At 40.2% G+C, this 21,603-nt stretch overlaps 1 protein-coding gene across 2 annotated transcripts; it reads left to right on the forward strand.

Annotated features, from left to right (window-relative positions):
* The first annotated feature begins 1,267 nt into the window (after window positions 1-1,267).
* kdr (kinase insert domain receptor (a type III receptor tyrosine kinase)) lies at window positions 1,268-20,188 on the forward strand. Of its 2 annotated transcripts, none has more exons than XM_034147896.1 (31): window positions 1,268-1,540; window positions 2,344-2,437; window positions 2,528-2,730; window positions 3,814-3,935; window positions 5,468-5,636; window positions 5,921-6,060; window positions 6,470-6,653; window positions 7,436-7,550; window positions 7,724-7,890; window positions 7,992-8,148; window positions 9,573-9,693; window positions 9,830-9,941; window positions 10,035-10,234; window positions 10,786-10,954; window positions 11,424-11,570; window positions 11,654-11,785; window positions 13,352-13,458; window positions 13,831-13,966; window positions 14,284-14,388; window positions 14,495-14,608; window positions 14,942-15,030; window positions 15,248-15,410; window positions 15,530-15,621; window positions 15,706-15,828; window positions 15,914-16,025; window positions 16,353-16,452; window positions 16,541-16,646; window positions 18,441-18,586; window positions 18,678-18,735; window positions 19,236-19,318; window positions 19,437-20,188. In XM_034147896.1, exons 1-31 carry the CDS (start codon window positions 1,480-1,482, stop codon window positions 19,651-19,653), a joined length of 4,044 nt encoding a protein of 1,347 aa, XP_034003787.1. In that variant the 5' UTR covers window positions 1,268-1,479; the 3' UTR covers window positions 19,654-20,188. The 2 variants fall into 2 exon arrangements, with proteins under 2 accessions (XP_034003787.1, XP_034003789.1); XM_034147898.1 differs by having other exon boundaries at window positions 5,471-5,636.
* The last annotated feature ends 1,415 nt before the right edge of the window (window positions 20,189-21,603 follow it).

Consider the following 21,603-nt stretch of genomic DNA (forward strand, 5'->3'; position numbering starts at 1 on the left):
TCCCTGTAGAAGAGACCAGGCCAGGAAACATGTGGATGTAGAACATAACATATAAACACTACACCCTGCTGAATCCATGCCAATATCCCCAAAACACAACTCGGGTGAAATGATAGTTAGTGATAACTTGGGTCTAAATTCTAAGCCTTAAAAGACATCTTAGAACGGGCATATGGCATTGTTGTAGTCTTTTGTCACACAGAGTTGTGCTATTTTTTATTTGTAAACCAGTATGGAAACAACATTTAAATAGAAAAATATTAAAATGACTTGACAGACACAATTAGGAGCATTTAGCAGCTGAACCAGATATTCCCTCAGAAGTTGGTGGAGGAATAAAATCACAGATAAAAGAGTGATGATAGGACCTCTATTCCCCAGGTGGACACAAACATGACTCTGAATTAATTGTAATGTTGCAGCATTACACCTGGAGGTGTGAATAAGCAAGTTGTGAGAGGTTTAAATTAACCCATTTATAATACATAATATTCAAATGTTGCAGTTTTGCAGCAAACAGGTTCTAAACTGTCAGAGACCAAGGTTTTGAATAAATATACTATAAATACTTTAATTACCAAATGAGTATTAAAAAAACGACCTATGGTTGAAAGCAGCATTTTCTCAGCTATTGCACTTAAGTAGAGATTAAAGGTACTTATAGTTCCTGTGACTATTTTACTATTTAATGTTACTCAAGAACTACCTTCCAGAGTAACATAAAGTGATTTTTACTCCACCTTTTTCTATTTGAAATATTTAGTTAGTTATTAATACAATATATAATCAATTACCCACAGCAGCATAAGAAGTAATTAAGATTATGTCCAACTGCGAATGAAAACATTTATGCATAAACAATTATGACCAAAATAAATAATATATTATTATAAAGTACGCATAGACATTTTTACTTTTCGTTAGACTCCTTTTTTTTTACTCAAGTTACAGTAAACTGCTAATGCAGGACTATTGTTATCATTCTGCAGATATATAGACCTAAATTAAAATCTGAGTATTTCTTCCACCACTGTTAATTACCCCCTTCAAATGAAGTCTACTTTGCCTGGATATGACTTCTTTAGTTAGAGATTGTAAATCCTCAAGAATCTTTACATCTCTTTAAAAGTGAGATTGACAACAAACAGCAACAGTTCCACTTTCGGTCCCATGTGTTAGTTTTTAGTCAGGGAGAGACGCTCCTCCCCTGCAGGCTGCTCAGCTGAACGTCTCTCCATCCTCAGCAGCAGTTTCAGCTCCATTGGGACACACAGCCACACTTCACACACTGCTGATCACCTCTGAGCTCCTGCTGCTTGTTTTCATGACTTTGTGTCGGCACAAACCTTCTCCGTATTGGAATATAAAACAGAAGAATTCAATGGATTAGCGCTGACCGTGTAGGATTGTCATTATTGCTGGGAACCTTTTTTTGTATTACTTGCTGTTCATGAGGACTCTGTCCATGTTTTCTGTCGGATGATGGCTCGGGGAGTCATTCCACTGTTTGGCATCATCCTGAAAATCAGTTTTGTTGCTGGTAAGCGAATATATTACAAGTGTTCTATCTTTACCTTTTTTGTAAATAACAAACTAAATAAGTTTTCTAATAGAGGCAATATTATATTCTACTAGATCATTTTGTATTTCTCTGGCAACTTTATGTAGTGCTTAACTGTGACAATGAGATGAGTATTGCAGTGTGTGTCAGCTAATTTCTGTTCTGAGATTTGTTGAAAAAAGGATGGAAATGTGAACATTTGATATATTATTGACAAAAAGGAAATAACCGACCCATCATAATCCTAGTTTGAATTTGCTAGAATAAAAAAATTGTGTTAATTTAACTCATCCAGTTAAATAATGGCAAGCTTCCATAATGCCGATTTGGTCAGCCTTGTTTTTTTCCATACAATACAATGTGAGCCTTAGGGCCTCACAGGGAGGTGGTGGGCAGGCTGTATCCTCAGAAACAGGAACTCCACCTAGGCCACACTGTGCCGGGCTATTCAGCCTGACCCGGCCCATCTTCCCCTGCTTCCTGTTTTGACACAGCTCCGCCATTTTCTGCAGCAGTGGAAAAATGGCCCCGAGTAGCCAAAGAGCCTGTTACAAAGCAGTTACCCAACCCTGTATTTTACTATAAGTTTATGCCATGTGCTTCATAATTGAATACATTTCCATACTTTATTTTCCTAATTGTGACATCATAATTACTTCAAGGGAATAACAGTGACCTTTGATACTTTATGTTGCATTCTTTGTAAAGCCTGTACAGACGGATGTCATCACTGTGTTTGTTCTCAGTCTTTGCTGTGATTAACTTGTTGTTTAATTCTCCAGCCATTGAACTGAGGTTTATGCCCGACCCACCAACGCTGAACATCTATGGCACCCACAGGATGAACAAATCTGACGACCTGGAACTAACATGCAGGTATAAACATACCTTACTGATTTCAATCAATCCATTGACCCATACATACAGAAACATGCATACAGACAGTCTTTTTCTCTTGACTTGCAGAGGTCGGCAGTACCTGAGGTGGGCGACCCCTCCTACCAGCACTCGCTTCTCCACCAGTGACTGCAGTGGATCGGGACTCTTCTGCACGTCTCTGCGGATTTCCAACGCCACTGTCAATGAAACGGGACAGTACCAGTGCTCCTACAGAGACCTGAAAGTGGAAGATGGCAAGACCTCAGCAGCGGCTTATGTGTTCGTCCACGGTATAACTAATTTAAACTTTGTTTTGGAGTTTTGATGGCAGGAGCATGACGGTGCTTTGTTGTGTTGTGATGTTGAGTAGTACAGAAGAACTTTAGCATAAATAGGCACAAGACAGTGAGTATAATGTATTTATACACGGGCAGTACAGTTAACAAATATGAATTAAAGTGGACCTATCATGCTATATTATAATAATATAGTGTAGGACCATACCTATATAAGGCATATTTATACTTTTTTTTTTCTCAAAATACCAAACAGATCATGCATTTTAGCCATGCCTCATTTCGCTCAATTTGCACTTATTTAGCTCTGTTTTTGCAAGGGCTGATTCTGTGAGAACAGCACCACCTACAGGCCTGGCATATGTACTACAGCGTCTCCAGCGCTTTCGAACGGCAATGGCCGTGGCTGTCTCCTCCTGATTGGTGGAGTTGGCCCAATAGCCGTAGCGCCACCGTCCTGACGTCGGACAGTGTTAAAATCTGGATCATTTTTTATCAGATCCTTTGCAGCCCCTTTTTTAGAGATTTGGGTATGGAGGAAAATAGAGAGGGTTGTGTTTTCTGACACTTGGTGAGTTCCCTGGAACACCGGGACACATATTCATGTATAAAAGACGTACAAAAATGCATTTTGCATGATAGGTCCCCTTTAAGGTAACACAGTGGTCCAAACTCCAGGGAAATATGATACAATACTTTTAAGGGTTGGATTGTTTATGTAACTGCAAATATTGTCACTTTCAACATTTTAACCCCAGAATACTGTAAAAAGTTGTACATTTATATGGTTAATAGTGTAAAAGCTACAGTAGAAAAGTATTTCTTGAAGTAATCATAATAATTCAAAAGGAAACCACTACTATGCAGTATCAGAGTAATGTTACAGTAATGTAAATTCTTACTGTATTGTATAGCATTGTGTTTATTCAAACAACCAGGGTTGTACAAGAACATCTGAGAGGATAAATCCTAACGAGTCAGTTCTACCTTGACCAGCTCCTGGCCCAGTGTTGTATTCATTCGACCCTCACTTAAATGTACTTAAACTAATATCAGATTTTTCTTATTGAATTTTAGATTACAAGGTGCCATTTGTGCCATCCGACAAAGAGTTCGAGGTGGTGTTCATCCGTGAGGGAGAGCGGGTGGTGATCCCATGCCGAGGCTCGGTGGAGAACCTTAACGTCACGCTGCATACTGTAAGGAAGAGTTTTTACTTTTATTTTATTTTATGTTCTTTCTTTGGTAAATGTTGGAAGTGTTATGCAAGCTCAAGCTCATTTTGAAGGAGGAAAGCCATCACATACAGTTGTCAACATTTAAGCAAAAGAGGAAGCAATATTATGATTTTGTGAAACTCAAAAAACACAAAAAGCAGATTAAAATGTGACCATGTTTGTGCCCAGGTTTTTCCCACGTTGTGCCCCCAGTTCTTGGTACAGGTTTTCTGTTATATACTTTTTTTTAAATCCCAAGCCAAAACAATGATTTCATTTTTCATTTAATCGTTTATTTGGCAGGGACAATGCACAATAATGAACACTTAAAACATTAAAATGTGTCAAGCGTAACAGTGCCAGATTTAGCTTTGAGCTAATTTTCATCCGCAGTCCCTCGCATAAAACATTTAAGAAAATTACATTTGACAAACATAGCAAAAACAAAATACATGATATGCAAAAAGTGCAAGAGAGCAAGAGCAGCATACACAAGTATTTATGACATGGTAATACAATCTAGCAGCAACGATACAAGAAGATACAAGAGCTATCTAAAGTGCAAGAGGAGATGCCCCTGTGTTAAAGTGCATTTAGCGGTGATGACATCATCAGGGTTGTTTTTCAGACTTTATGAAGCTCCTCCAGAGTCACAGATCCTATAGAGCAGGGGTGTCAAACTCAAATACACAGTGGGCCAAAATTAAAAAATGGGTACTAGTCGAGGGCCGGACTGGTTCAATGTTTATTGCAAAACGTATTGAAATTAACTTATTGCACATATTAAACCTGGAACTAACAAAGCTTAAATTATTGCCTATAAAAACAACATTAAACATTAAATAATCAGTTGCATTAATTTCTTATGGCTCTATCTGCAGCTTTTCCGGAGTCATTTCTTATGATTACATTTTTCCACAGGCCAACAACAGCTTCAAAAAACTATTTCCCTCTAAGAAAAAAACAAACATGCCCTGTTGTCGCAAGAAAAAAAGTGCAGAAGGAAACATCCATTTAAACTCAGTTTGCTGCTCTGTGATGCTAGTTTGAGCCAGATACTTGGCATCTCATCTTGGGTGCAAGTTCATCAATGTTTGGGCTCAGGCTCTGAGCTGAGGAAATCCTCAGGATGGAGTGAAGGTGTGCATGCAATATACCAGCGGGCCAGATCTAATAGTAATTAGAAATTATCCTGTGGGCCGAAATTAAATCCACCAAGGGCCTGATTTGGCCCCCGGGCCTTGAGTTTGACACATGTGCTATAGAGGCATGCACACCTCATGATGAGTAAACTAACCTATGTGTAAAACTTTTGAGGACCTCTTTAAACCAGTAAAACTGACACAAAATGCCTTTTATTTAATATGGTTTTCAGGCAACATTGCCATTCTCAATACTTCCCTTATTATTATTTTCAAATGTAATATTATTTTATCACATAGCAATAAAAAAGTGCACTTGCAATTCTTAGTTTTATTCTATGTTCGAAATCAGTAAACTTCTGTGTCTGTCAGAAGTATCCAAATAAGGAGCTTCATCCCGATGGGAAGGACTCTCAGTGGGACGCCAGGACGGGTTTCACTGTCCCCAGTCACCTGATCAGCTACGCCGGAGTCGTGTCCTGCCAGACTCTGATTGGAAACGAGACATTTAAGTCCCCTCTCTACATTGTTGCTGTTGTTGGTAAGAGGGAGAAAGATTCACACAGAAAACTATCATTTGTTGAAGTCAAAATTGTTGAAGTAATCTATACAGGTGTATGAGCATTTTATTAAACTGTATGAATATCAAAACTTAGTGGAAAAACACTGTCTTAATGCAGGGTATTGCTTGTGTGTGTGACAGTAAGTAAATGAAACTTGGTGGAGCACAGAGCGAGCGAGCGAGCGAGTGTAGGGGCAGAGAGAGAGTCTGTAGTCTCAGGAGAACAATGACTGACTGCCATGTCTTCCCTCCCTTTTCCGCAGGATTCAAGATCTATGAACTCACCCTGACCCCCGCGCAACTGAGGCTGTCTGTGGGGGAGACGCTGAAGCTCCTCTGCACTGCCAAAACTGAGCTCAATGTGGGCATCGAGTTTAACTGGACGCACTCCGGTCAGGCGCTGGTCAGTGAACGAGGCTTTTCATGCTCTTCTCCTCTCTTATGATCAATACTCTGGTGTACAGTAATGTACATGAGACAGCTTCCAATCAGCCTGTTTTACCATGCAGTCTGTGTAATTCACACATCACTGAGAATAGACAGAGACATCTGACTTCCTGTTTTCCTTGCACGTATTCCCTACTTCCTGCTTTCAGGAATCCTTCAGTTTATCTTTACTCCAAGTCAGAGTGCAAAGGTGACCCTGGGTGTTTATAAAGTTCTGCCTGCTCAGATAAAAAAAATACACTCATGGCAAAGCTTATATTTGGCTGTTTCTCTCTTTAAAACTGAAAATAATCTCCCACCCTTTGTTTTCCCAATTACTATTATCAACTGTCTGTTGTAAAAACAAATTGCCCCTCTCGTGTCAGACCTCGCTGAACGGTTCGAGCGAGCCCCACGCCAAACCCCACAAGAAGAAGCTGTGGAACTCCCTGGAGCTGTCCAACGAACTGGAGGTGCATAATGTGAGTGTGGATCACGCCGGGGAATACACCTGCTCTGCATCCAGTGGACAGATGGAGAAAAGTGCCTCAGCATTTCTTAAAGTGTATGGTAGGTGTTCCGGAAACCATACTGCATACTTTTCATTAGCATCACCAGAAATACAGAGGCCTCAGTGCAGGTGCAATGTTTCTTTTGTAGTTTTTGTGTCACTTTTTCCAAGGCAACTGACAAATTGTATTAAAAGGCTGTCAGAGAATTCAAAAAATATAAATGAGTAGATAATATTGTTGAATAAGGAAGTTAAAGTAAATAAAAATAAAGCTTTATACTTGTTCGTCAACCTCTAATCAGTTTATAATTTTTTGGTTTGTTTATGTTTTTCTTTTACCATTACTTCCCCTTCATAAAATATATAAAAACCAGCTGATTTAATTGTTCAACTCCCCCTTTTAATCTTTACCTACTTGGCACAGTTAATCATTTATCTTTTCCAAATGTTTCCCCAAAAACATTTGCTTATGCTCATATGACAAATGAGATGGACCTGCTCATGCATGTGCAGAGCACTGCATTGTTATTATTATTAATTAAACCTATTTAAGTGAAATATTGCCACCTTTCTTTTCTTAAAAGACTGTAGATCCTTTTAAATGTAACCAACTGAAATGCAATTTGAACTTTGTTAAATAATACAGTATGCTTTCCTAGTAACACTAACACAATGATTAGAATGATAATAATATTCCTTTCAGCACTTTGACATGTTTTATGTCTCAATGTAGTTATGTGACGTTTTTTTTTTGAGCTCACAAAGTCAAATTCCTATGGTTATTTATTACGTTTGTTTGCATCACAGTAACATCATTTTATGATTTTTGTTGTGTTTACAGAAAAGCCTTTTATTGAGATAAAAGAGCCATGGAGGAAGGTTTGGGAGCTAAATGTGGAAGAGCAAACGTCTATTCCTGTGAAGTACACAGCCTACCCAGATCCCGAATTGAAATGGTATGTTCACAGTAGAAGAAAAGCTGTCCTCGCAGCATTTATTCGCTATACATTACATCGCTCAATGTGTGTAGTAAAAGGTGCTGAAGATATCTTTCCATTTTGACCTTGTTCATGCTGATCTCAAATATGTTCTGTAACTTTTCTGATACTTCTCTCTTCTGTCTGCCCAGCTTAAAAGATGGCCAACTACTGAAAGAGGATTACAGAATAAAACTGAGAAGTGAAGCCCTCATCTTCCGTAAAGTCAAAGAAATGGATGCCGGGAATTACACAATCGTCCTGATTAATAAGATAACTAAAGAGGAACAGAGACTCTCTTTCCAGCTGCTGGTCAACGGCATGTTATAGCTTTTTTTCCCCTTGAGTATTTTTACTAAAGCTGCCTGGCGCTGTTGGTCAAGAGAGAGTGGTGATAACTTGTGTTGTTTTCTTCTACAGTTCCTCCTCGTATCATTGAGAAGGAGGTGGCAGTGGACACTGATGTGTACCTGTACGGCAGCAGCCCCACCCTACGGTGCACCGCCCGTGGATTTCCCACACCTACACACATCCAGTGGCAGTGGATGTCCAAAGAGGACTGTCCAGAGGCCTTTCTGTAAGTCACAACAATCAGTGTGTATGTGTGTGATAGAGAAAATGAAGGGGCTTCTCTTTTGTGTATCCATGCAGTGTTCACATGCCTTCGGTCACTCATTGTCAACAGGCTGCTTTCGTGATGTTGACAAAAACAAGAGAAGAGACAATGAGAGCGCACTCTGACCCGATGCAGATCAGCGGATGTGATTCATGCTCTTCACAATGTCTCATTTTTAGAATGACATCAATTATTCAGACTCAGAATGTGTTTACTGATCTTCTAAAACCAGATATCTTTGGCTATCAGTCGTGTACCTTTTCGGTTAAGAACTTTAGGATGGTAGGCTTCTCTGTGTAATATGGGCATGGTGGTTACACAACAGCTTCCTCAGGTATGTTGGGAATATATGAGTGTTGATAGGAAGGAGGAGGCGTGTGTGACAGCGGCTTCGGCCAGAGGAGACCATCAGCAGGTTCCTTATCTCCTGCCTACACATACGAGCACTTCCTCAGTCCTGCACTACGTTTCCTGTTGTTCCTGTCCTGCTCTCTGTCCAAAAAAGAGCTACTTCCTGCTGAAGCTGCCTCCCTTCTTCCTCCCCCGTTATCCTTTACCTCATTTTACAATTAACCAACTATGTTGTTATCCTGTTTCTTAAAATATGGATTGACAGTTTTTCCTCAACCGAAATGATGTCTAATTACAAAAACCAGTAGTGTAAAGTAACTAAGTAGATATACTCAAGTACTGTTCTTAAGTACAATTCTGAGGTACTTGTACCTTATTTGAGTATTTCAAATACTACTTTGTACTTCTACTTCACTACAATTCAGAGGTTAATTCTTTACTTTTACTCCATTACATTTATTTAATACCTTTAGATACTTTGTGGATTTGGATAATGATGTGAAATATAATCACACTTAAATCTGACTTTATGGAGTCAATTCCCAAGCTACCCTGCAGTATACAAAGTAATTAAAACTAGCTGCACCTTTACCAGCTTTGATAACACTTTAATGCATCAATAATTATAATCAAAACATATAATATATATTATTCTGATATGGGCCAATCTGCATAATGAGTACTTTTACTTTTGGTACTTTATGTATATTTTGATGCGAAAACTTTTCTACTTTTACTTGAGTGACATTTTGGATGCAGGTCTTTTACTCGTAACAGAATATTCCTACACTCTGGTACTTCTACTTTTACTCAAGTATAAGATCTGAGTACTTCTCCCATCTCTGACAAAAATCAAACAAAAGATAAACTCTTTGATGGATAAAATGTCAGTCTTAGTTCTCCAGTTGTAAGTGTTGGTGTATCAAAGCCAGGAGCATCATCTGCAGAAGAACACTCCTACACTGTCAGGACAATTAGATTTCATAGCAAGATATGTAAGTTTCACCTGTTTTCTATTTCTTTTTGTCCAACAGGCCCGGGCTGATAAAGTCTAATTTACCGCTAGCGGAGTGTACCGATTGGAGAGAAATCAGCAATAGCACCGGTAACCACCGTGTGGAACGAATTGTGATTGATGCTGAGCATGCCTCAAAGGTAAATATTTCCTCCTGATTACACCCTCTACTTCCTTCTGTCAACCACCATTAGAGTCCTATCAGTTAAAAAAGACATGTTGCATTTTGATTATATTTATTGTGCAAATATTAACAAAGGAAATGCATTTATCTAGAAAATTGTGAGCTCTTTGAAGATCCAGAAAGCGGAGGCTCATGCCCTCTACAGATGCATAACTGCCAACAAACTAGGAGAGGATTCACGTATCGTCTTTTTCCACGTCACACGTAAGTGCTGTTCCTTCCTTCTGTCTCATGTTAGCTTTAAGACCTCATAATGCTGATCTCATTCTTGCTTTCGTTTCCATCTGTGCGCTGTAGGTGGTCTTGAGGTGAGCATGTCTCCCTCCAACGAGCCCTTGGAGGAGGATGATGTGATTCTGCGCTGTAAGGCCGACAATCTGATCTACAGAAACCTGAACTGGTTCAGTCTGAGCAACATCTCAGAGACGGAGCAGATAGCGTCAGTGCAGCCCTGTCGCCCGTGGTGGAACGTGACTGTACTTGGGAACAATTTTGAGGTACTGTAATCCCACTTTATAAGATAATATACATTATTACTTAATCATCAAATGTTTCTTGCATCACAGCAGCTTGATTTGCAACATCAACAAGAACAAATGTTGAATATTGAATAAAGAAACCAGGAAAAAGACATTTAAAATAACATTACAATCATTCAAAAACAATTCGGTTTGAGACCATTTATGGTACTTTTGATTTGAGATTAAAGTGGGATTGACTGATGCTCAAACGCGTGCTTCAGTCTTATATAAATCATGGGACCCTGTATCTCTGATTTGATGGTATTCCTATTTAATGAAACGATCCAACCAGAGGTACTTTACACTTTTTAATTTGACCTGTTATGTTACTTTGCAGAATCAGGTTGTTGATACAAAATATAATCAGCTAATAAATTATGATATCGGAGTAAAAAGTTGATCTACCTACTACTATTAAAGTAGTTCAGCCTTTAGTAAGTCAGCGACCTGCAACGTTTAAATGAACTTTTATTTTATTGTACTGAAATATCTTAATACTTAAAGTACTTCCCTCCCTTGCTCTGCAGCGGAGGCCCCAGTCCCCTGTGGTGCTGTCCAGCCTGCAGGGCACCAACGTGACCCTGGAGCTGTCGCTGCCCAACGCTTCCCTTCAGGATGAGGGTCTGTACGCCTGTCAGGTGGAAAACATCAAGACTGGGGAGAAAACCTGCCTGCTGCGCCGACTTTCTCTCAAAGGTAAAACATGTGTACGGTTCCCTTTTCATGGTTGTCAATACTGTGCCATTCAGGACCTTGGAATTGATAACTCAACTATCATTTCAATTTTATAACATTGCAACAACAAGTCTAGAAACTACTGTATTGTCAGATTTGCAATATTTGAAGTAGAGTGAGTGAGATTTTCTTTTGTCGTTTTCATTGCTGTTACACTATTGTCCCTATCTTTAGACAAGGCCAGTATGTGTTAAAGAATCTACAATGACATACGATAAAAAATACTCTTTCATCTCTCTCTTTTACAAGCTGCGCATTTAATTAAGCAAGATTCTTTTAAAAATTATCATTTTATTCGCCCTCACAATTTCTTTACTTCATCTTTAAGATATTTTGAGTGATAATAACTTCCCAAAGTAATGAATACCTGATCTTTATAGGTTTTTATTTGTTTTCTGAAATTAATGGACTTGATTGATTCAACTTTCAGGTCTTGCGGCTGCTAGGATCTTAAATAATATCACGGATCAAAAAGTGAACGTGAGTGCTACGATCAGTCTCCTCTGTGACGCTGCTGGGATGCCGAGGCCGGTGGTGGTGTGGACCAAAAACAACCACACTCTGGTGGAGGGCTCAGGTGAGGGGGTGCAGAGCTATTAATTGAACACTCACTCACTCCATGAGATGCCACAGCTATTAAAGAATGTGGATTTCTTTCAGGGGTGATTCTGAGTCAGCACAACCACCTTCTGACCATTCAGCGCGTGAAGAAGGAGGACAGCGGTCTGTACAGCTGCACTGCCTGCAACAGCCGGGGCTGTGAGTCCTCTCAGGCCTACCTGACGACTGAAGGTCAGTCCCTCCCTGAACCATAACAGGAATAATGCTGATGGAATTGGCCAATGGGTGTAGACATGCAAATGGCCCCCCACTCCTTCTACATAGTGGCAAGACCCCAAGACTAAAAAAAGTCATCAATGTGTCTGTTTGTAGTCGTTCTATTACTCTTTGTAGGGTTTTTATGTCTGATGTTTTCATTTTGTGTGTCTTTGTAGTTGTTTATCTCTCTTTTTTTTTTAGAAGCTTTTAGTTGTTTTGTGCTCTTTTTAGGCTATTTGCTTTTCCTTGTACATTTATTTTCAACAAGACATCTTAACATTCACTTAAACAGACGCTCTGACACAGAGGCCCACTGAGCCCTTGGACCCCAGGGCCTGTGCCCAGTAGGCCTGTTCAATAATCCATTTATCACTGATAATAAAGAATATATTGTCACAGTTCATAGACTTTAGCCTTAACCTCTTGAGAAAACTCCCAATTCTCACACGGACTGTTTATTTATATCTGGCCTAAAGGCAACACCAGTTCACATCACACATACAACATTTCTTTTATATCAAAGATGTAAGAATAACTTTACTTCCGCATGACAGGAAGTTGGCCCAGTTAGCACACATCCTCCTGGGAGTTTTTAAATCCAAAACAATGAGGGGACTGCAGGATAAGGGGAGAGGTCAGCCCTGCCCCAGCTCTCCTGTCCACCCTTTGCTGTCCTGAGCTCAGAGACACAGCAACAAACAAACAAATGTCCAAACTAGAACCAGGGCCTACGTGACCTGGACACCGCCAGCAGAATGTAGACCCCGTTACTTCAGTTCTTGGCCTCGGAGTAGACAAGGGAGGGTAGAGGACGCCGCTAACAAGAAAATCTCTGATCGTGAGGGAGAACAACAATGAAGGAGAGCGAGGGATTTAAACAGAAACTATTCAAGCTTTTCAAATCTTATATATGCCTGACATTTATGAGATCATATGTCTGACTGTGAAATCAATGACACAGTTCCTATGTTACACAGCAAGGGGTGGTTATCAACGAGCCAACTTTTTTATTGTATCTATTTTTTCTAAATACATTTCACGAGGTAATAATTTATCCGGGATGAGAAAAAAGTTAAAGAATAAACATTTATACTACACTCCCTTCAGCAATAATTGATATGCATTCCCTCAGCTGAATGGTTGCAGAGAGAAATAGTTAATTACGGCATTTAGTTACACATTATGTCTCTAATAGGCCTTGTCCAAGTTGTCTTTGGCAGTATTCTGTGGCTGAGTCCTAGTCATTTGTTATGACTAGATACAATATCAGTTTGCTCACAGTCCAGATTCCAACTGTTTCCTTCCTCCAACCTAGTCAGGGACACACTCACATGGGTACACGCCAAAGACAATGACTAACCTGTCTGAATTTTACGCAACTCTGTCAAGACGCGCCACTTAAAATATAATGGACATTCCTCTATGACTGTCCCACTTTTTTTCCGAATTTGTCAGATAAGATGAACGGTCTGTTGACACATTTTATTATAAGGTTGTTTGTGAACACTCCTGCAATTCATATTATTGTGTTTATTCTAGGTGCAGAGGAAAAGACTAATGTGGAACTGATTGTTCCTATTGGGTCAGTGGTCATCGCCATGTTCTTCTGGTTACTGATCGTCTTTGTCATCCGTGGAAGAAAGAGAGTAAGAACTTCCTCATCCTCATCCTCCCTTTACCACACTTTTCCTTCCTTGGATTTTCCCTGCAGTTACACAGGAAAGCCAATACTGAATAAAAAAATACAGCTAAAACACACGCACATACACAAGCACACACACTGTAGGGCTGTCTGACTGATTAGAAGTGACTGGTTTGGCTCTCAGTCGCTGCTCTCCTTTGTGTCCAGGAACAACAGTGCCACTCTCTGCTCCCATAAGTCACGTACACCCACAGCACTGATTGGGCCCCTTTTACTGGAGGGGAACCACAATCACTGTAAAAATTGTGGTACGATTTATCTATTCGAAATAGGGGCTCGTTAATTCACAAATATTCTCCCTCTCACTCTGTTTCAGCCCAGTGGTGGGGATCTAAAGACAGGCTACCTGTCCATGATCCTGGACTCTGAGGACATGCCCATGGACGAGCAGTGTGAAAGGCTAACGTATGATGCTAACAAATGGGAGTTTCCTCGGGACAGGCTGAAGCTAGGTAAGAATACTGTAGGCATGAAGGTGACAAAGTGTGTAAGGAAGGTGACACCACTTTAACTTGACGTGAAAATGCCTAAGTATTCTTCAACAAGACACCTTACGAATCCCAGCTCACATAGTTTTCATAGAGTGCTAATATTTGCTAGTTAGCAATAAAACGAGTAAGACTAACACAACCACTTTTATATTGCTAATAATTTAACATAAATTCATCTTAAGAATCTGTCCAAATTACCTGATGGTGTAGATTGAAAAAGAAACTAAATGAAAGAGGCTATATTGTTTTTGTCTTCATGATAATGTTTTGTGTTAAAGGTGACCCACTGGGACGAGGAGCGTTTGGTCAGGTGGTCGAAGCAGCCGCCTTTGGCATCGAGAAAGCTACCACGTGCACCACTGTAGCAGTCAAGATGCTTAAGGGTTAGTGTTCATCCTTCTTTTCACTGCCCCTAAACACATGCACCAAGGAAACACGGCCAATGAAAAGGTTCAAACACGCAGTTAATTTAATTTCTCTGCGCTTCAGAGGGAGGCACGTCGAGTGAGTACCGCGCCTTGATGTCAGAGCTGAAAATTCTCATTCATATCGGACACCATCTCAACGTAGTCAACCTGCTGGGAGCCTGTACAAAGCCTGGAGGTGAGTCGTTATAAAAAACACATACCTGTAGTGAAACATGAAAACAGTCCTATTTACTCATCTTACTGTCCTGCTTACTCATCCCCTATTTATTTCATGAGCATCCATATTCCTGGGTAATTCACTTCTTTATGAGGGCTAGTGAACTTAACAAGTGTCCCTTAACCCTAATTATAATTATGTGTCAACCTTGGGGTGGCTGCGATGTATTTGAATTGTTCTCTAATATGCCTCACGCTTCCTATCAAATCAGCCTCTAGATGTCCTCTGTGGTCCTGTAATATAAAGTAATGAGCTGTCTTTTAACTCTTTGCTCCCCCTCTCTCTCCGTAGGGCCTCTGATGGTGATTGTGGAGTACTGTAAAAATGGAAACCTCTCCAGCTACCTGAAGAGCAAGCGAGGAGAGTACAGCCCGTACAAGGTAAATGATGCGTAACCAACATGCAGCCGGAAAACTACAGCCAACCCTCTGAGCGGTTACACGCACCATAGATCGCCGCATAGTCACATCCAAACCACAGACAATTACAGAGAAGTGCACTCTGTACTAACCACGGATTGTTTTTTACTGATATGTGATGCAACCTAAATACAAATTATTATATTTCTCTTCTGTGTGTTTATGTCGTGGTCAACAGAGGAAGCGGGTAGATAGCCAGAAGTGGGCCTCAGTGGAGGAGGATGTTACCGAAGGGGATCTGGGCCTGGGGAAGATCGCCCAGCTGGACATCTGCACCGGGACGGCTGTCTGCTCCAGAGCTGCAGACAGGACATCAGGCAGCGACATGGACACTCAGGAAGGTGGGGAAGACAACTTAGAGTGACCTTAAAATACCTTTTGCATCAATGTATTGCTTGTTGACGTGTAATATTGTTCATGGCTCACATTCATGTTTATAAAATGCATAATGTGACCACAGAGAGCTCAGACGAGGAGCATCTGACAATGGAGGACCTGATATGCTACAGCTTCCAGGTGGCTAAAGGCATGGAGTTTCTCTCATCGCGCAAGGTGATCCTAGATTTATTCAGAAATGAGATAACAATCTGTCGTTGCTTGTTGACGTGAACTCATCGGTGTCTGTTTGCTCTGTAGTGTATCCACAGAGATCTAGCAGCCAGAAACATTCTGCTTTCAGAGAACAATGTGGTGAAGATCTGCGACTTTGGCCTCGCTAGAGATGTCTACAAAGACCCTGATTACGTCCGCAAGGGAGATGTGAGTTCCCCAAACGTACACATAGGTGATCAACCGAACAATTAAGGTCTGTAAGCAATAAAATGGTCATTCATTCTTGTTACAGGCACGACTCCCTCTAAAGTGGATGGCTCCGGAGACCATCTTCGACCGGGTGTACACCACACAGAGCGATGTCTGGTCCTTTGGGGTTCTGCTCTGGGAGATCTTTTCTCTAGGTACACATTTCACATAAGACTAAGGCCACACAGTATGAGACAAATATCTGATATGCAATATGTCGTTGAGCCTCATTATAAACAGATTTAAAGTCTACTCAGTTCTGCCTTATGCTGCTTCAATATGCTGCCAAATTCACTTCCAAAATGGCCCTTGATGATTGTTTTCTACCGACACTTGTTTTCAACGTACTCAATTGCAATGCTATGTTTATCCCGTTTAATGCAAGTTGAAATTACCATGACATTAAAAAACGATATGTTGTGCACCTCTACACTTCAGATGATCACTGTATATCTGCAACCACTTCTGTCTTACCCTCACAGGAGCTTCTCCCTATCCGGGTGTTTGCATCGACGAGTTATTCTGCCGGAGGCTTAAGGAGGGCACCAGGATGAGACCCCCAGAATACGCCACCACTGAGATGTGAGTGGAAACTTGACATGATGCCATTTCACAGAGAAATGTAAATCCCACAATTTGACTGTTTTCCAATTTTCTTCATGCTTCATAGATACCAGACCATGTTGGACTGCTGGCTGGCTCGTCCCACAGACAGGCCAACATTTGCAGAGATGGTGGAACATATGGGCAACCTGCTGCAGGCCAGCGCTTACCAGGTGCATAAAGCATTTAAACTCTCTGAAATACTGTCAGTTGTCAGGTACATAACAAAACAACTGAAGGTTTTTTAACATTCAGCAGTCATGGGAAGTAACCAGTTTCTGTACTGACAGCAGGCTGAATAGTCCACAATGCAACTTTGACTCAAGGTCTCCTATCATGCAAAATGCACTTTTTATTGTCCTTTATACAAAAATATGTGGCCCGGTGTGTCAGGGAACTCACAAAGTGTCAGAAAACAAAACCCTCTCTCTTTTCTTTCGTACTGAACTCTCTAAAAACGGGGGTACAACGGAGCTGATCCAGATTTGCGTCCGATATGACGTAATATCGGAAATGTGGGCTGGCTTTAAGGCCCGGACACACCGATAGATGTCTGGCCGTCGATGAGCGTCCTGTCGCCCTACTCAGATTGGTGTGTCCAGCACCGTCGTGTCTTTTCGGCCGTGCCGACACCTTCCGCTCCGATTCAAAAGGCTGTCTGCAAAATAAATCACTCTGATTGGCTGTTCAGCTTAGCGAATCAGTGCATGAGAAGCAAAACGGAAGTGAAGAAGGCACACACGGCTATTATTTTTCATTTTCCAGTACCGCACTAAACATGTTTTCGATTATAAGTCGCTATGTGAAACAGTCTGTGAAACAGTCTGTGATGGACGAGAGTGAAAATGGAACGCACGCTATTTGTTGTTTGTATATATCACGCAGTCTGTCTTCCGGTTGTTGCCTTTTTTTAATTAAGAATACACACTACCGCAGCTTGCTGGTAAGGAGAGTTATTGCCACTCACGCATGCGCAGTGCGTACGTGCTACTTGTCCGTCAGCTGAAGTCTTTGCGGTGTGTTCCAGTGCGACTTTTTGGCCAGGAGACGTGAGGCGACACAACAATCGGGTCCGTCGGGACGTGTTCTTTGGTGTCAGTTTGGTGTGTCAGGGCCTTTACACCTGCGGCCCTATCAGAAACGTTGCTATCAGTAACAATGCCCGACGTGTTTTGGACGTAATATGGTCTTTGTTTACTTTAGCAAGCATTGCTAACACTCAGAGCTAACCTGTACTGGAGAGAGTATGTGTAAAAAAGGAGGAAATAAAAAAAGGAACTCACCTTGTGGTAAACCCGCAAGAGAAAATGCATTTGAGCTCCATACTGTTTCAGAAATAATCCTTGATGTGGTTTGGAACATGATATGGCATTTAATCACGGCAGCATTTAACTGTAGCTGCCGGGTCATTCTGAGCAGGCACAAGCTCCCCCTCCTCCATTTCTTTTTTTTTTCAAGCTACAGTAAGGACCCAGAATCAGCACTTCTCTAAAAGGGCTGAAAAAGAGGGATATGAGGGATGTCTAAAATACATGATCTGTTTGGTATTTGGAGCAAAACACATCACAGACATGTTTTTTCTATATTTTTATATATCTGAGACCCATAATATATGCCTAAAAATAGCATGATAGGAGATCTTTTAAGGCACACAAGTTATGCCAGTGTTATGGCTGTCAGTGTTCCCTGTACACCAGTAACACATTGAAACAAGCTTACACCCATTTGTTGAACATTGCCAAGTCATTCTGGGAAATGTAGGAAGTCATTAGCACAAGTTAAAATAAAACGGGCTAATGAAAACTGTAGTTGCAACAGGGGGAAGTGATGACTGCATCAGGAAAAGTAATTACTGGACAACATTAAATTACTAATTGGTAATTGTACTGATCATATTCTCATTTGTGTGGATTAATTGATCGAGTGTGTATTTGAGCTAATACCATTAGAGTTCTCTTTGTCTCCAGGATGGGAAGGACTACATCCCTCTGACAGTAGGCAGTGAGGCAGAAAGATCTCCAGTGACCCCTGACCCCAGGAGCCCCTACAGCAGGCCCCAAAGTGGAGAAATCCTGGAGGCTCAGCTCCACTATGACAACCCGCCGTCTCTTGGGTCAGCATAACCATTTAACTCTCCCTCTTAACTTCTAAAAGTTCAGAATTTCAGCCTTGAATCTTGTTTATAACTTATCTCCTCTGTGCAGTCGGCCCCTGAGTGTTAAGACGTTTGACGACATCCCGGTGGCGCGCAGCAGCGTCATGGTGAGTGTCAAAATCCACACATATTCACAATACACATGTCGTTTCAGATTTGATTAGTCAGTGGTTTGGTTTGATTTGATTTGATTTATTTCGAACGTGTAAAACAATAATACAAAAAATAATAATAATAATAATAAAAATAAAACATGAGAATTATGATACTGTACAAATATATAATATGTATATTATTGACTTACAAATTATATATAAACAAATGATCTACCTAATTACACATCCGAATAGTGGTAGTAAAAAATGTGTATTAAAACACAAATTGAGTGAGTCTCCTAAATCCAGAGTCTCATAAATAATTTCAGTTTCTTTCTTTGAATTATGCTTGGATCTCCCTACAATCACATTTTAAGAGTAAATAGTTTGCAAGAAAAAAAAACATATATAACATATATCATTGAGTCCAATGAAACACAGTAGAGCTCTACAATTGCAGGCTCACTTTACAAACCAAACGGTGTTCATATAAACTGTTGTCTCTTCTACAGGAGGGTCACACAGACAGTGAGGGCTTCTCCCCAGAGGAGGTAAAGGTTTTGAATCAACAGCTGGCAACTACGCCAAACTTCAGGTGAGAGCTACAAATCAGCATGTCTATTATAGAATATCATATCTGTCTTTAAACCACACACTTCTTAAGCTGCAATTTTTAATAAACTGGACATCCCTTTCCTGTTTTCCCTCCTCAGCCAGCTGCTGCGCTGTAAGAGTAAAGAGTCTCTGGCCTCTGAGTCATCCAATCAGACGAGCGGATACCAGTCCGGCTACCACTCTGACGACACAGACACCCCCATCTATGCCAACGAGGAGGTGATCCTGAGGCACAACATGCGGAAGAAGCTTCCGCTGCCCAAGATGCCTGACAAATATAACACCGAGATCCGCTACAGCACGCCACCTGTCTGACCCCCGACCTAACGCTGAGTCTTTCACTGTACAGTCACGGTTTACCTTCAGCAGGTATTACACTTTAAGAACAATGAAAACATGTAAAGGTATTTTAACAGGAAATAAGTAGCAGGGAAAAAGAAGGTTGTTTGATATGTTTGTAAGTATAGCTTTCTTTGGACAACCTGAGGAATGCTTTAATGTTTACTCAGCGAGTAAAAAGGTCTGGGAAGTTGAGACACAAGGACACGCCTACTTCCTGAGGAGCACTCCACCCACTTCCTGTAATGCAGGAAATGACATCTGGAATTTTTAGATAATGGAATCTGCAAATGTTTTCTTTCTTTCTTTTTTTATTCTCTTTTTTTACTATTGTGTTGGCTTATGTAATGCCTGCTACGGAGGCAGTTCTCACATAAATCAGAATGTTTCTGTAGAGTCATATTTGTACAGTTTCTTAATGCATACCACTAATAGTATTTTGATGAAAGCGTATCACTTAACCTGCATTAAATGTAACTAGTTTTATAAAATAAAAATACTCGCATATTAACACGGCTCTTGTTTACTCTTTTATTGGACATGGAAAATCAATAACATTCATCACTGTTTGTTCATCCCAAACTTGATAATCCATGAAAAGGTTTGTCTTTTTATTTGTATAATGCACCTCTTGTATCCTTTCTCTATGTCTAACGCAAAGAAAACAGCACTTTCTCAGCCTTGGTCATTTTGTGTGTGTGTGTGTGTTTGTGTGTGTGTGCACTATAGAAACAATGCCCTGGGTATTTTCTAAAGCTGTTTTTAGCTCACAATGCCTATAATACCCCTGCCAAGGCCGGATTGGGTCAGTATGACACCCAGCTAAGGAAAGGGGCACATTTAAAAGCTGATTTTAGAGCTGTGGAGAAAATAAATCCCAAACGTATTCTAGATGTGTAATAATGCATGATACTTGCACTGCCACTTGAGGGATGCCGCGTAACCGCAGTGTTGTTTGAGCATGTGTAGTTATATGAACCTATAAATGTGTATACAGTGTTAAGACTTAATCTTGTTTAAATGGCTGCTGATGATTTTTGTTTGAGGATTATTCATTGTTCCAACCCCAGTTTACTGTTGTGCCGGGATGTCACTGTGACACTGAAGATCAGCCTAATACTTAAAGGTGCTGGTCAGTCTGACGGGCTGCATTAAAACACAACATATTTTGTCTACAATCAAGGACAACAAACCCAGCTAATTATAGCAAACTAAAGGAAACAACTCGCAGCCTCGGAGGAGTTGTTTCCTCACGTAACACAGGGGGGTACATTTAGCAAATCCTCCCCATTACCGGCGGAGGAGGCCAGAAGGACCGCTTGATGTAATAAATAGTACATTTATTACATCTGTTAACAAACTAATTATAATGTTTACTAATTATTAGCATTGCCATGATGTTATTTTATCATTTGTGTAATATGAAATATTTTTTCATAAATACTTTCATATCTGATGAGCAACACTAACACTAGATTCTGATTGCATTAGTAAACTGTTAACAGTTTGATGTTGCACACATATGATGCTAGGTGCCAAGGTGCTATATTTAGTGTTTATTAATGATGAAATCTGATATTTGTGAAACATATAAACATAGAGTTACAAAGAGAAATTGACCTGTAACCAAATATATACCATGGGCAGTATCAATTATTAAACTTATACTGTATATTAGTTATATTATTATGTATTACTGTCATCTACTATCCACTAGATAATACTCTGTCAAAACAGTGTCTGCATATGCCATACAAATGATTTATTAACCATTTAAAATGTATTATTACCATCAGTTGCAGCTTTATAATAGCCATCCAAATAATGTTTATAAATGTTTTACAAAAAAGTTTTACAAATAATTTAGAGTTGTAAAGAAATACTTATTTTGTTCAAATGTGTGCAACAATAAACTGTTGAAATGAC

The sequence above is a fragment of the Trematomus bernacchii genome, unplaced genomic scaffold (assembly GCF_902827165.1).
Source record: "Trematomus bernacchii unplaced genomic scaffold, fTreBer1.1, whole genome shotgun sequence".
In the NCBI taxonomy this organism is placed as follows: Eukaryota; Metazoa; Chordata; class Actinopteri; order Perciformes; family Nototheniidae; genus Trematomus; species Trematomus bernacchii.

Coding starts and splice junctions, on each gene's coding strand:
- kdr (XM_034147896.1), top strand. CDS start 1,480: ATGATGGCTCGGGGAGTCATTCCACTGTTTGGCATCATCCTGAAAATC. Junction 2,438..2,527: donor GACCTGGAACTAACATGCAG/GTATAAACATAC, acceptor CTTGACTTGCAG/AGGTCGGCAGTACCTGAGGT. Junction 6,061..6,469: donor CGCACTCCGGTCAGGCGCTG/GTCAGTGAACGA, acceptor CTCTCGTGTCAG/ACCTCGCTGAACGGTTCGAG.